This window comes from Microtus oregoni, unplaced genomic scaffold (genome assembly GCF_018167655.1).
Source record: "Microtus oregoni isolate MIOR12 unplaced genomic scaffold, Mior012 000020F_ref0000438, whole genome shotgun sequence".
Lineage (NCBI taxonomy): Eukaryota > Metazoa > Chordata > Mammalia > Rodentia > Cricetidae > Microtus > Microtus oregoni.
Genome location: NW_024543079.1, coordinates 16,486,701 through 16,500,265, shown reverse-complemented (window position 1 = coordinate 16,500,265; position 13,565 = coordinate 16,486,701). Strand labels below are relative to the sequence as shown.

The following is a 13,565-nucleotide window of genomic DNA, read 5'->3' as shown; positions in this document are numbered from 1 at the left end:
AGATAGATCTGAGCTACTGAGTGTTGAAGAAGAAGAAGAAGAAGACGACGAAGGAGAAGGAGAAGGAGAAGGAGGGGGAGGAGGTTAAATACAGATAAGGAAACTGAGCTGGACAGACAGTGGTGATGCACACTTTTAATCCCAGCACTTGGGAAGCAGAGAGACAGGAAGATCTCTGTGAGTTCAAGGCCAGCCTGGTCTACAGAGCTAGTTCCAGGACAGGCTCCAAAGCTACAGAGAAACCCTGTCTCGAAAAACAAAACAAAAAAAAACAACAACAAAAAAAAAAAGGAAACTGAAGCCCAAGGAGGTTTTGCAGCTCTGCAGCTGGCCTAAGTTGCAGGGCTGATTAGGGGAGGGATGGGTAAAACAACCGTGAAAATGGCAAGCACTCCTGCCTCATACAGTTCTCTTGCATATGAGCCAAGGGAGTTAAACCATGGGCTCTCTCCACCCACCACCCTTCACGGCCCTGACTCACAGTCTGAAGAGTGGAATCCGGCAAAGAGAAGGGACGTGCAAGCCTTAGGAACACATCTTAAAACCCCATTTAAAATAAACAAGCATAACAATGTTCAGTGGTAGAGTTTGGCTAGGTGCATGGCAACCTGGGTTCTAGTCCCAGCGCTATACAAAAAAAAAAAAAAAAAAAAAGACATATTCTTTGCCATTTGTCCTGCCCCCTTGACACAGCACAGACCCTGTTTTCCTCCAACCCTGTCTCATGCTTTCTACTCTCTGTGGGGAAACGTGGCGGACAGTGGTGCAGTGGAAATGCATGGCTTGGTCCAGGAGCCATCAGGGAAAGAGTCACCAGGAAGTGGTCTCTAGGAGGCTCCTGGGGATTAGAAATTCTGCCCAGGCAGAGGAATAGGAAAGAGGGTCTCGACAAAAGAAAACGCCAGGACAAAAGCCCAAAGAGAAAACGAAGGGGCTGAGCCTGGTCAGCCAGAGCCTCCTGGGTGGTACGGGTGAAAGGGACATGGCGTGCAACCCACTGGGAGCTGAGCAAATTTGAGCCTGGTGGTGAGGCCCAGGTCAGAGCTCATTTGAGTATGCAAATACCAGAACCACGGGCAAGGTCTAGTCAGAGGCTCTACTTTCAGAGCCCTAAATGCCAGAGGCATATGGAAATCAAGGCCCGGCACTGCTGTCCCAGTGACCCCAGTCCTCCAGGAACAACAGTGTGACCTGTTACTAAAGTATAACAATCAAACCAGCAGGAGCCTTGCCAGACAAGGGTCAAAGACTGCAGCATGAGCTCCTGTTGGGGCTGGGGATGTAGCCAAGTAAGTCAGCAGAGTGCTTACGTAGTACACATGAAGTCCCAGACTGGACCCCCAGCCCCCCCTAAGCCAGCCGAGGTGGTGCACATCTATAATCTGAACACTTGAGAGGCCGAAGCAGGAGGACCAGACGTTCAGAGTTATCCTTGGTAGTTTACTGAGTTCTAGGTCAGCCTGGGCTACATAAAATAGAGTCACATGCTCCCTGTCACAGCTAAAGAAAACAAACAAGGCAAGACACTTGGCCACACTGTTGGCATTACTAGACACTTCTGAAATGACTCTATATGGAAGACAATGTCCTTACCTGTGGAGCAATCTTAGAGGTCAATCTCCCTATGAACCCTGGGAGACAGGCTCAAGGTCACAGAGCTTGGGAATCAAGATGAGCAGGTCCAACCGTGGGGCTATTTAGCCATGATGCTCCATTACCCCCAAGTTTGTTTGTTTGTTTGTTTGTTTATTTAGTGTTCCTGCCCACAGTGAGCTCATGTAAGAACCAGGGACATATGAGTGTCAGCCAGCGGGAAAGCACTAGGCACAGAGGGTGGGTGGACTCAGCAAAGCCATAGCTCACAGCCCCGCTTCTGGAACTTACGTGTTATATAGCTATGGGAGGTTATTTACTTCTCTGTGCTTTCATTTTCCCTCCTATAGAAAGAGATAACAAAACTACCTCCCCAAGCCCATAGTAAAAACAAAAGAAAGAAAGAAAGAAAAACACTTCTCTGTTAATCAGTTTATAGTAAATAATCTGTAGTATCATCGTCCTATTAACTTTTCAAGCTATTCTCCTAAGGATGCCCTATAAATTTTCCACACTCTCCAGGTCAAAACCCGTCTCCCTCCCCTACAGCCTCTATTCCAGACAAAATCAGTCTTGATAGTGCATTCAGCAGTTGGGCCTGTTTCCACTGCCTTTGACGCCCCCTGCTGTTCATTCTTTGGAAGTGCACTACCTGGTCCCTTCTGGCTTTGCGTTTACTGGCCGGCCCTGCTGTGGTCTGTCTGCCGCCCTGGGTTCCCCAGATAATCTACTCTGATGATTCAGTTCTGGGCTATCCAGAGTTGGCCAGGTTTGAAGCTGATAATCAAGACAAGAATCTCTGTAAAGTGGATCATGATGGTTCTACCTCCACAAAGCTCCCAGGCAGTTTTGTAAATTGTACATGCTCCTTTTTGGCAACCAAGATTCATCTTCCACCTCTTTTGTCCTAAGCTTTGTAAGTAAGAAAATCTCTAAGTCACAGCCATGTATTTTCTTTTTTTAAAAAAAAAATTATTTATTTATTTATTTATTTATTATGTATACAATATTCTGTCTGTGTGATGGACAGGTGGGAAAGAGGGAGGAACAGAGCAGCACTGTGCGATGGAGAGAGGTAGCGATAGAGATGCAACATCGGTGACAGGTGTAGGAGAAGCCTACGGTGGACGGGGACAGGGCAGCATGGCATTGCTGAGTAGGGCTGACAGGGAGGTGCAGTGGCCTGGGCTTGCACAGGCTCTTTCCTGAGCACACTGCCCAGTGGCACGATTGTCCTGGCTCCAAGCAACAAGATGTCCAACATAAAGAGCAGCTCATTCTCTGGACTGGACCTCCTAGAAAAAGCCCTATTATCCATGCTGCCCCCAGAGGCCTTGTCAGTATCCATGGCTCATGCTACAGCTGGAGAACATGCTGGAATCCGTGGTCCGTGCTGCCACTCCATCCACGCTGATGTCCTTAGGGATGTCGGTGGTCTGTGCCACCATGAAGACCATATTGATGTCTGTGGTCCATGCTACTACTGAGGGCCATATGGATGTCCATGGTCTGTGTTGCCAGTAAGGGCTATGAGGGTGTCGGTGGTCCACGCTACAGCTGAAGGTTGTGCTAATGCCCTTGGTCTGTGTTATCATGAAGGGCATGTGGATATCCTTGGTCTTGGCTGCCGCCTAAGCCATGCTGATGTCAGTGGTCCATGCTACAGCTGAGGGCTGTGCTGATATCTGTGGTCCACGCTACAACTGAGGCTATGCTGATGTCCATGGTCTGTGCTACAGCTGAGGCTGTGTTGATGTCAGTGGTCCATGCTACAGCTGAGGGCTGTGCTGATGTCTGTGGTCCACGCTACAGCTGAGGCTATGCTGATGTCCATGGTCCATGCTACAGTTGAGGCTGTGTTGAATGTCAGTGGTCCACACTACAGCTGAGGGCTTGTGCTGATGTCCATGGTCCATGCTACAGCTGAGGCTGTGCTGATGCCCGTGGTCTGTGTTACTATGAAGGGCATGTGGATACCCTTGGTCTTGGCTACCACCTAAGCCATGCTGATGTCTGTGGGCCGTGCTACAGCTGAGGCTGTGCTGATGCCCATGAGCTGTGCTGCCCCTGGAGGATATGTTGAGGTCTATGGTCTGTTTGGTGTGGGAAGTCTTTCTGTATATGTGTTGCTTTTATTGGTTAGCAAAGAAGCTGCTTTCGCCAATGGCTTAACAGAATATAGCCAAGCTGGAAGAGATATAGAGAGAGTAGGTGGAGTCAAGGAGAAGCCATGTAGCCACAGCTGGAGACAGAGGTGCAAGACCTTGCCAATAAACTATGAGCCTCGTGGTAAAATATGAAATAATAAAAACGGGTTAACCAAAGATGTAAGAGTTAGCTAGCAATATGCTTAAGTGATTGGCCAAGCAGTGACTTAAATAATATAGTTTCTACATGATTATTTCAGGAGTATAGGCAGCCAGGAAATGAAAAAGTAGCCTTCTACAACACGCTACCACCAAAGGCCATGTAGATGGCTGTGGTCTGTGCTGTCACCTCAAGTTGATGTCCATGGCTGTGGGGCCACCAAGGGGCATGATGGTGTCTGTGGTCTGTGTGGCAGCCAAAGTCCGTGTTGATTTCCATGGTCTGTACTGGCACTGGAGACCATGCTGAGGTCCACGGTCCATGCTGACGACAGAGGCATGTGAATGTCTGTCGTCCATGCTAGTGCCAGAAACCATGTGGAAGTCCATGATCCATGTTGTCACTGACTGTAAAAGGCAAGGAAGCTATTTTTGCAGTAGTATTGATGACTGTAGACTCACAGCTGAGAAAGAGGAACATAAAAGTCTTCCGTGACAACATCTTCCCCAGCCCCGCTATCCCCTCCCCCCAAAAGAAATAGTCTAGATAGGAAGTCATTGATAGGATGCTGAAGTGTAGCTCCTCGCAGCTGGTGCCTTCTGGCAGGGTGAGGGTGGGGAAGGACGCGGTTCTCTTTAAGGGGCTGAGAGTTCGACCATGCTACGGTGAGTATACAGGCAACACAGAATAGACTTGGGTTTCTTTTCTTTTCTTTTTTCTTCTTTCTTTCTGGGAGGAGGTTACAAGGGTGGACCTGGAGGACTGGGAAGTGAGCGTGATCAGGGTGCATTATATGAAACTCTCAAACAATCGCTAAAAATATTATGTTGGAAAAAAAGATTTCCTTCCGATTCTTCACGAGAATTAAGCATGTGAGAGTGACGCTGTCTCTTCCCGGTGCAGATCTCAGAGGGCATGGCCTTCATTGAGCAGAGGAACTACATCCACCGAGACCTCCGGGCTGCCAACATCTTGGTCTCCGCATCCCTGGTGTGTAAAATCGCTGACTTCGGCCTGGCACGGGTCATTGAGGATAATGAGTACACAGCTCGGGAAGGTAGGGAATACTGCTCTCCTGGAAGGGCAAAGATCTGTCCTAGACTAACCCTTGCATCAGGCTTGACTCGCTCCTTCTCGGCAGTGCACTAGTTGACAGAATACCCAGCAAAGGCTACTTCAGGAAGGCTTTAGTTGGCTCAGAGTTAGCACAGTCCATCCTGGTGGGTCAGGAAGAGCATAGAACTGGTCACACTGTCAGACAGATGCTGGTGTTCAGCTCGCTTTTTTTATGTGGTCCATAGCCCATGGAATGGTGCTGCCCACAGGCAGGATGGGTCTTGGCACCTCAATTAACCCTATGTAGGAAGTCCCTCACAGACACGCCCAAGGGCTCTTCTTCTAGATGATTCCATAGCCTGTCAGGATGATAACGTTAATGGTACACAGACTTGAAGAGGAACATTTCAGATCAGATTGACGTGACGACTTTGGCAAATACAGGTAGCGGTGAGAGGTGAGAGTAACTTTATGCGCAGGAGACAAAAACAGCAATCTAAATGTCCACAGACAGGGCGAGCATATCAACTGCGTCACCCACAGAGTGTGGCATCATGCAGCAGTGAAAAAGCCCACACCAGGGGCTGGAGAGGGCACGGGGGCTGGAGAGGGCATGCAGGAGCACAGGCTTGACTAACACAGAAGGCCATAGGTTCCACCCCCATCACATCACACTCCAATGCCACCTGCAGCTAAAGGGGAGATGTGACATCCAATGAAAGTAGTGAGTCTAAACAAGCAGATGCCAGGAGGTTCCACAGGCAGGGAATCCAAAACCAGGCAAAAGTAATTTGTGAAGCTCGTATTGTTCCTCCCAAATAGCCCCAGACTGTCTAAATAAAAAGGAAAGGCTTTAACTCTAACTTAGCAAAACTGTATACAATAAGAACAATTGGGGTTGGAGAAATGGCTCAGCGATTAAGAGCACTGGCTGTTCTTCCAGAGGACCTGGCTTCAATTCCCAGCACCCACATGGCAGCTCACAACTATCTGTGACTCCATTTTCAGGGAATCTGGCACCCTCACACAGACCCGCATGCAGGCAATGAGCCACCATGTGGTTGCTGGGAATTGAACCCAGGTCCTCTGAAAGAGCAGCCAGTGCTCTTAACCGCTGAGCCATCTCTCCAGCCCCATTACTAAAACATCTTAAATGTCCTATTCTGTAGATTTCTAAAGTGTTTGAAGACTATCTAAAATATATGTCTGATTTTGAAAATATACCCAACATAATTACAAATTTGATTGTTATAGATGACTAACTACAAACCTGCAATTCTTAATTGTCCTAAATAGTTTATAGTAGTAGCTTTCAAGGACTAGAACTTTACATTTTTAAATGAACTACATAGGTATAATACCTTAAACAAGAGTATAAACATATATACAGTATGCTAAAACAAAAATAACTTTAAATTTGTAGCCTATGTATCAATGTACAAAATTCCTTAAATAAGAGTAGAAACATGTATAAAGTATTTTCTAACAAAAATAATCTTAAATTTGTATTAGTATACAAAAATCCATCCAATGTAAAATAATAGAGATTAATAGTTGCTTTTTAGTTTAGAAGTAGATTCAATAATCTACCCTTTTTATCATTCTTATATGCCGCCTTTTGTGTATCTTTCAAAAAGATATCCCTGACTCTAAGCTCCTTTGCTTAGTTTCCTTCCTGACCATGACCAATAACAGCTTGCAACCAACCCCCCAAATGATGATAAACATCCACAACCCACCAAATGACCAAAAACACTCACCCCATCTCTTGGGAGTGTGTGCATTGTGTTCTTAAAATTACTTCCTGGTATCTGGGGGGCAAGAACATCTTTAGGGGACCCTGAAAAATGAGATAAAGTCCAAGCCCTGGGAGAGCTTGCTGTTGTCCAGTCTCGGTGTGATGGGAAAGTTCAAGACTTATCTGAAGTCCTGACTGGAGTAGTCTATGAGGCTGGACCATCTTAACTAAGTGCTTTGAAGCTGTCCTGAGCAGTTTGTTGTCTAAAGCTAATCTTTGGGTAGTGTTTGTTAGCTTAGTGGTGTTATCACAATCTGGGTGGATTCATTGTTGCAGGGCCCTATCATCTCCCTGGAGATCTCAGAGGCCTCTCCCGGGGAATGGTCATGGTTCACTGCAGAAAACTTTAACATTTTCTATGTCATATGCAGCCGATCTCCAAAAGGTTACAGGACCACAGTCTGTTAATTACATTCAGGTACACAAACCTAGTTCCTAGTCACCTGCTTCAGTCTCAAGCCTAAAATCAGGTATAGGAAGCTAAGTGAAGCTTATTTCTGGAATTCGTTAGTACTTATATGACCATTAATATCGTGACAGAAAGTTTAAATATATATCTTATAAGTTTTGAGATAATATTTATACCTTAATAAAAGTATCAAAGAATCAAATAGAAATCAAAGGATGATGAGATTAATGGCAATAGAATACTTCCATAAATTGTATTTTCTTCTGTCCCATACCAGGTGGTTCTTCTGACCTGAGACAGAGATTTTAATTTTTCCTTTAACAAACGTATGGGTTTAAAGAAGGGGAGAGCCATGCTTCAACTCCAAAGCCAGCTTTAATTTTTAATTGAACCTGGACCACAAAAGGCCCATTTGCCTTATGTCTGTGGAGGAGTTACAAAGATAGCCTCGTGTGACAGAGTGGCACAGGGGGAAAGCCTCGGTCACTGGTGCTGGCAGTGACACTGGCCCTTTCCCCAGGCAGGACCCAACCCTAAGAGCCATTAGCGTCAACATGGCAGTTTGGACTGCAGCAAGAGCCTGGGGCTAAGTGACCCCAGTTTTATCCCTGAGTCCTGGTTAAGCCACTTCCTTCCCCTGATGCTGCTGCTTTCATGATAAAGTCAGTCAGGTTTATGTCCAGCTCTGAAAGGCTCCCATGTTCGTGGGTGCTTAGGGTGATGTGTGCCTTGCTGATATTAGGTCATTAGAAATGGTGGCCTAACTTCTCAGCCTATGGGACCACTCTGGCCTCGAATCCAGATGCCCTGCTGAAGTCTTTAAGATGGAATGGCTTGAAGATTTCTAGCTTTTTCCACCCCACAGCCCTGCTGTTTGGCAGCTGCTGGTCCTGCCCCTCAGCATTCAGCCTGTGTGCTCTACCAGACATGATGGGACATGGACAGCAGGTGGCAGCAGAGAGTGCTTAAGGGGGGGGGATGAGCTCCAGCATTGTGATTTTCCACATTGTGAGGGCACAGAAATAGTTGCAAAGGTGGGCATGGTGGCACATGCCTCCAACCAAGGCGTTAGGGAGGTGGAGGCAGAAGGATCAAGAGTTCAAGATCATCCTCTCTAGTCTCTGTAGTGAACCGAGGCCAGCCTGTCTACACGAGAGCCTGTCTCATCAAATGAATGACTGGAGCCTGGAAAGACAGGCTGCTCTTCCAAAGGCACTGTGTTCAATTCCCAGTAACCACGTGGTGGCTCACAACCCTATAATGAGTTCTGGTGCCCTCTTCTGGCATGCAGGCAGAACACTGCATACATAATAAATAAATGTTTTTCTTTTTCTTTTTGGATTTTCGAGACAGGGTTTCTCTGTAGCTTTTGGTTCCTGTCCTGGAACTAGCTCTTGTAGACCAGGCTGGCCTCGAACTCACAAAGATCCGCCTGTCTCTGCCTATCGAGTGCTGGGATTAAAGGCGTGCGCCACCACCGCCCGGCTCTTAAATAAATCATTTTTTAAAAAAATTGAATGAATGAGCTGGGCAGTACATGTCTTTAATTCCAGCACTCAGAGGCAGAGGCAGACAGATCTTCGTGAATTCGAGGCCAACCTGGTCTACAGAAACCTGTAGGACAGGCTCCAAAGTTACACAGAGAAACCCTGTCTCAAAAACAAAACAAAACAAAACAAAACAAATTATGCACACACACACACACACACCCTTTGGATATTGATCTCGTTCCCAGTCTGAGGATATGCTGTCCTCCCTCATGATGCTAAACCAGAGCAGTGAGCTACAAGTCTGATTTAGTCACCAGAGGAAACAAAGAAGCCATGGTGGAAGTTGCTGAACTGAGTGTTAATTGTGCTAAGTGGTCAAGGCAATTTTGACTTCTGGTTTTTGCTTCACAGTGGGTTTATCAGAGAATAATAAATCAAGGAGCAGCTACAGACCACGTTCACCAATCGGACTGTAATTCAGACAAATACCCACAAACAGCTAACCAAACCTGTTCTAGAGGGAAGGAGGGAGTAGGGAAGAAACACCCAGTGACTAGGGCAAACCTCGGGCAGCAGCTGGAATCCTCTCCTGCACCCCATGACTGGGAAGGTGAGCTGAGGTATCAGCTGTGGCCTGGACTCAGGCCCCCTGGAAGCTCCTCCATCCCCAAAGACCGCTAGGACTCCACCTCTTAGAGTTATAATTCACAAGGGGTCAACCGAGGAGGAGAGCCAGCACCTGCATTATCTCCCTGTTCCCATCTCCCCTTGCTTCCCCCTTGCTTCAGCTGTCCATCCTCGGGACAAATGTGTCTTGATACCACGGATCTGGGAGGCACATTGCAGGGACATCGCTGTTTGCAGGGGACAGTAGGAGTCCCTGTCTTGACTCCTCTCACCCTAGCAGAGCCCCAGCTCAGTGCTTCCCAGACTCACCCTGGTTCTGCTCTGCCCAACCCTGCAGGAGCCAAGTTCCCCATCAAGTGGACAGCTCCTGAAGCCATCAACTTTGGTTCCTTCACCATCAAGTCAGACGTCTGGTCCTTTGGGATCTTGCTGATGGAAATTGTCACCTATGGCCGGATCCCTTACCCAGGTAGGGAAAGGGACATGGGTTTAGGGGTTTGTCTAGAGCCCAGTCTGGTCATGATCCATCTTGTCAGCTTGTCTGTTAAGCTCAGCTCTTGATCGTCCCCCAACTTCTCTTCACCTTTCCCATGTCAATCAGAGGTACCACCATCCACCTTTCCTCAGCCTGCACGTAAGGATTTGTTGTTGGCTATCTCTTTTTTCACACACCCTATTGCACCTAAGCAATCAGAGCTCAACTATTTGAGCAGGAAGTAGATGAGATCTGGGGAGGCCGGAACTGGCAGGGCCTGGATATGGTGAAGAATGTATGTGCTCACTGAAGTGTCTACAAAGCCATGAGATGGCAGATGACTGGAAGGATGTCAGATGATTGTTTTTTTGGAGACAGGATCTTACTATGTAGCCCCAGCTGGCATGGAACTTGCTATGCAAACCAGGCTGGCCTTGGAGACCCATCTGCATCTGTCTTCCAAGTGCTGGGACTAAAGGTGTACACCACCGCACCCGGATAATTTTTATCTTTAAGATAAAATCTTAAGTATCATTGAGAGTGGAAAGATGGATCAAAGATTAAAAGTACTTACTGCTCTTGCAGAGGATGGGGTCCAGCTCCCAGTACTCAGGTGGCAGCTCACAACCATCTATCACTCCAGTTCCATGGGATCTGGTGTCTTTTTCTGGCCTCCAAGGGACACCAGCATATATATAGTGTATATATGCACATATAATACACAAAATAAAAATAAATAAACATGAAGGGTGCAGGCTTTGCCTCGTGTGAATGGATGAGAGTATGTGAACAAGGTGTCACCAGGCACCTGGGTACAGGGTGGTGATACTGGCAGCAGAGATAAGCTGATGCACTGGGTCACATTTCAAAAGAAGCAGAGATAGTAAAGGGGGGCTGTCCTGGCATTGAAGCAGCTTGGGACGTTTGTGTTGATTCACTAAGGATGGTATATAGACATCCAGGTAAGACATTTAAGGTTTCTTTGGTTTTTAATCTGCTTTTAATCATTGAACCATCTCTTCACCAATCCCCCAAGTTAAAAAACAAAACTAAAAATAAAAGTAAAGTTGGTGATCATAAATATTTCATGGTTGTATTTATAGATAACAAATGTAAACTTAAGTAGAATAAGGAAATGATCCTATGTAAAGTGACCTTGAGTCTGGCCACTTGTTTTGTGGGTACACTAGTAAAATCCAGGCAGAAAATTATATAACCTACATCCATTCAGATGCCTGAGACTGTAATTAACAAAACAGCCACAGGAGTGCATACCTTTAATGCTAACAGAGGCAGAGGCAAGTGGATCTCCGTAAGTTTGAGGCTTTCTGGTCTACATAGTGAGTTCCAGAATCAGAGCTACATTGGGAGACCTTTTCTCAAAAATAAAGACAGGGGCTGGAGAGATGGCTCAGCCCTTTAGAAAACTGACTGCTCTTCTAGAGTTCCCAGATTCAATTCCCAGCACCCACATGACAGCTCACAACTGACTGTAATTCCAGTTTCAGAGGATCTGATACCTTCATACAGGCATACACGCAGGCAAAATGCCAATGCACATAAAAATAAAAATAAAGATAGATGATAGACAGACAGACGATAGATAAAATGACAACCAAGAGTGGTGGAAATAGGTTGGTTAATGTTCTGCCTCGTATGAGATCTGGTATGGCTTGGTGGCTGGACAAACTCAGCAAGTGCACAGCTATCAAGGCCTAGTTTCTGTGTCTTCCCCATATAGTCAGATGGTAATGGCAGCTCTATTTGCCACTACACACACACACACACACACACACACACTAAATTCCACTCCTCTTTCTCAGGCATGTCAAACCCAGAGGTGATCCGGGCACTAGAGCATGGGTACCGGATGCCTCGACCGGAGCACTGCCCAGAAGAGCTCTATAATATCATGACCCGGTGCTGGAAGAACCGACCAGAGGAACGGCCTACCTTCGAATACATCCAAAGTGTGCTGGATGACTTCTACACGGCCACTGAGAGCCAGTATCAGCAGCAGCCTTAAAGGGCAGGCCATGAGCAGAGCCAAGCTCCCGGAGTACCTGTGACGTCCTTAACCTCTGGGCCCACTTCCAGACACCAACCCCCGCTTTACACACTCCAGCCCCAGACTGTCCAGCTGTCGAGTGGGTGGGTGGACTTCACAACCTCTTCTTGACTCTAGTCGTCTGCAATCTGCCATTCTCAGGGCCTCCAAATTGGTATTTGTTATTTGCCTGAGATGATTGAATTCAAGCTATAGCTGTGGTTTAAATGGGAAGCTTAAAATAGTATTTAAATAAAGATATGAATGTCAAAGGCTTTTCTCAAAGGTCAGCTTCTCTGTTCCAAATGTCTATTTGCCTTCTTGCTGTCTGACATATAAAAGAAGAAGGACCTTCCCAGAGACCAGAAGTGCGAAGAAAAGAGAGAATCTAGGTGGGGAGATGGCTCAGTCCATCAAATGCTTGTCCTGCAAGCACAGGGACCTGAGCAACCTCCAGAACTCACTCAAAAATGCTGGGTGTGAGGTGTGCATTTGCAATCCCTGTGCAGGGGTGGAGACCAGAGGATGCCTGGAGCTCACCTGATTGGTGAGCAGATTGGGGAGAGACTCATCTCAAAGGAGACAGATGGAATCTGACCTCTACACACATGCACACACATGTGTACCTCCACACACACATGTGCACCTACACACACACACATATGTGCACCTCCACACACATGCACACACACATGTGCACCTACACACACACACACATGTGCACCTACACACACACATGCGCGCACCTCCACACACACACACACACACGTGCACACACACACACACACACACACACACACCTATGCATAAGAAAGGGTTTTCTAACCATCCTGAAATATGTGCTAGCTGTACCAGCTTCCTTTTGTTTCTGTAACAAATCCTCACAAACATGGGTGGCTTCAAACAGCACATGGTTACCATTGCATCCCAGTGGGGAAGCCATGAGAGCCAAACGGGCTGACAGGATTTGGCTGCTCCTGGAAATTTGGGGGGAGAAGGATTCCTTCCTTGCCTTTTCTGGTTTCCAGAGGCTGCCTTCACCTTTGACTCATGCTTCTGCACACCACCCTAAGCTCTACTTCCATCTTCTAGTCTCCCTGCATCTTCATCTACAGCATCCTCAAAAGGACACTGGACTCACCTACATAAGCCAGAATAGTCCTTCCACTTCATGATCCTTAACCATATTTACAAAGTCCCCTTTGCCAAGGCAATATTTTTCTCAGCTGCCAGAGATTCACACATGCACACCTTTTTCAGGGGCCATTATTCTGCCTCCCAAACTGGGGCCTGGACACTGTATGGTTTTGCCTTCCAGAAGCTGGGTCTGTCAGGACACCACAGATGACTTCTCTCCTGTTGAGCCATACTAACATATAAGCTAGACCTCCCTCAGGGATGCTGGCCACTTTCCATGGCCATGCAGCCATCATGATTGCTACGATGGTCTTGGGTCTGAAGGTGGGACTACTGATAAGATGACCTGGTACTTCGTAAAGGATGCTCTTGGTGGCCAGAAGGGAGACCTGACAGAAAGTAGAAGGAATGAAAAGGTGGTAGCCTTTCTGCATTTCACCTCAGCTGAAAGTTCTAGGCAGTTAGCTTTAGTCATGGGGGAAAGACAGGGGCTAGTGACTACGGGACAGAGTGCAATGACTCTTCCATATTACTGCATCTCCCAAAGCATCTACATCATAACATCCCCTAGGGTTACACAAAACCCTGAACTTACTGAAGTCAGTCTGCATCCCTCAGTAGCTCAT

At 46.9% G+C, this 13,565-nt stretch overlaps 1 protein-coding gene across 2 annotated transcripts in view; it reads left to right on the top strand.

Moving 5' to 3' along the window:
• Positions 1-12,069, top strand: part of Hck (HCK proto-oncogene, Src family tyrosine kinase) — a 42,404-nt gene extending 30,335 nt beyond the window's left edge. For both annotated transcript variants that reach the window (XM_041670363.1, XM_041670362.1), the window contains exons 11-13: positions 4,804-4,957; positions 9,618-9,749; positions 11,579-12,069. In XM_041670363.1, the coding sequence (XP_041526297.1) occupies positions 4,804-4,957; positions 9,618-9,749; positions 11,579-11,781 (489 nt within the window). In that variant the 3' untranslated portion in view covers positions 11,782-12,069. The remainder of the gene's footprint in view (positions 1-4,803; positions 4,958-9,617; positions 9,750-11,578) is intronic.
• The last annotated feature ends 1,496 nt before the right edge of the window (positions 12,070-13,565 follow it).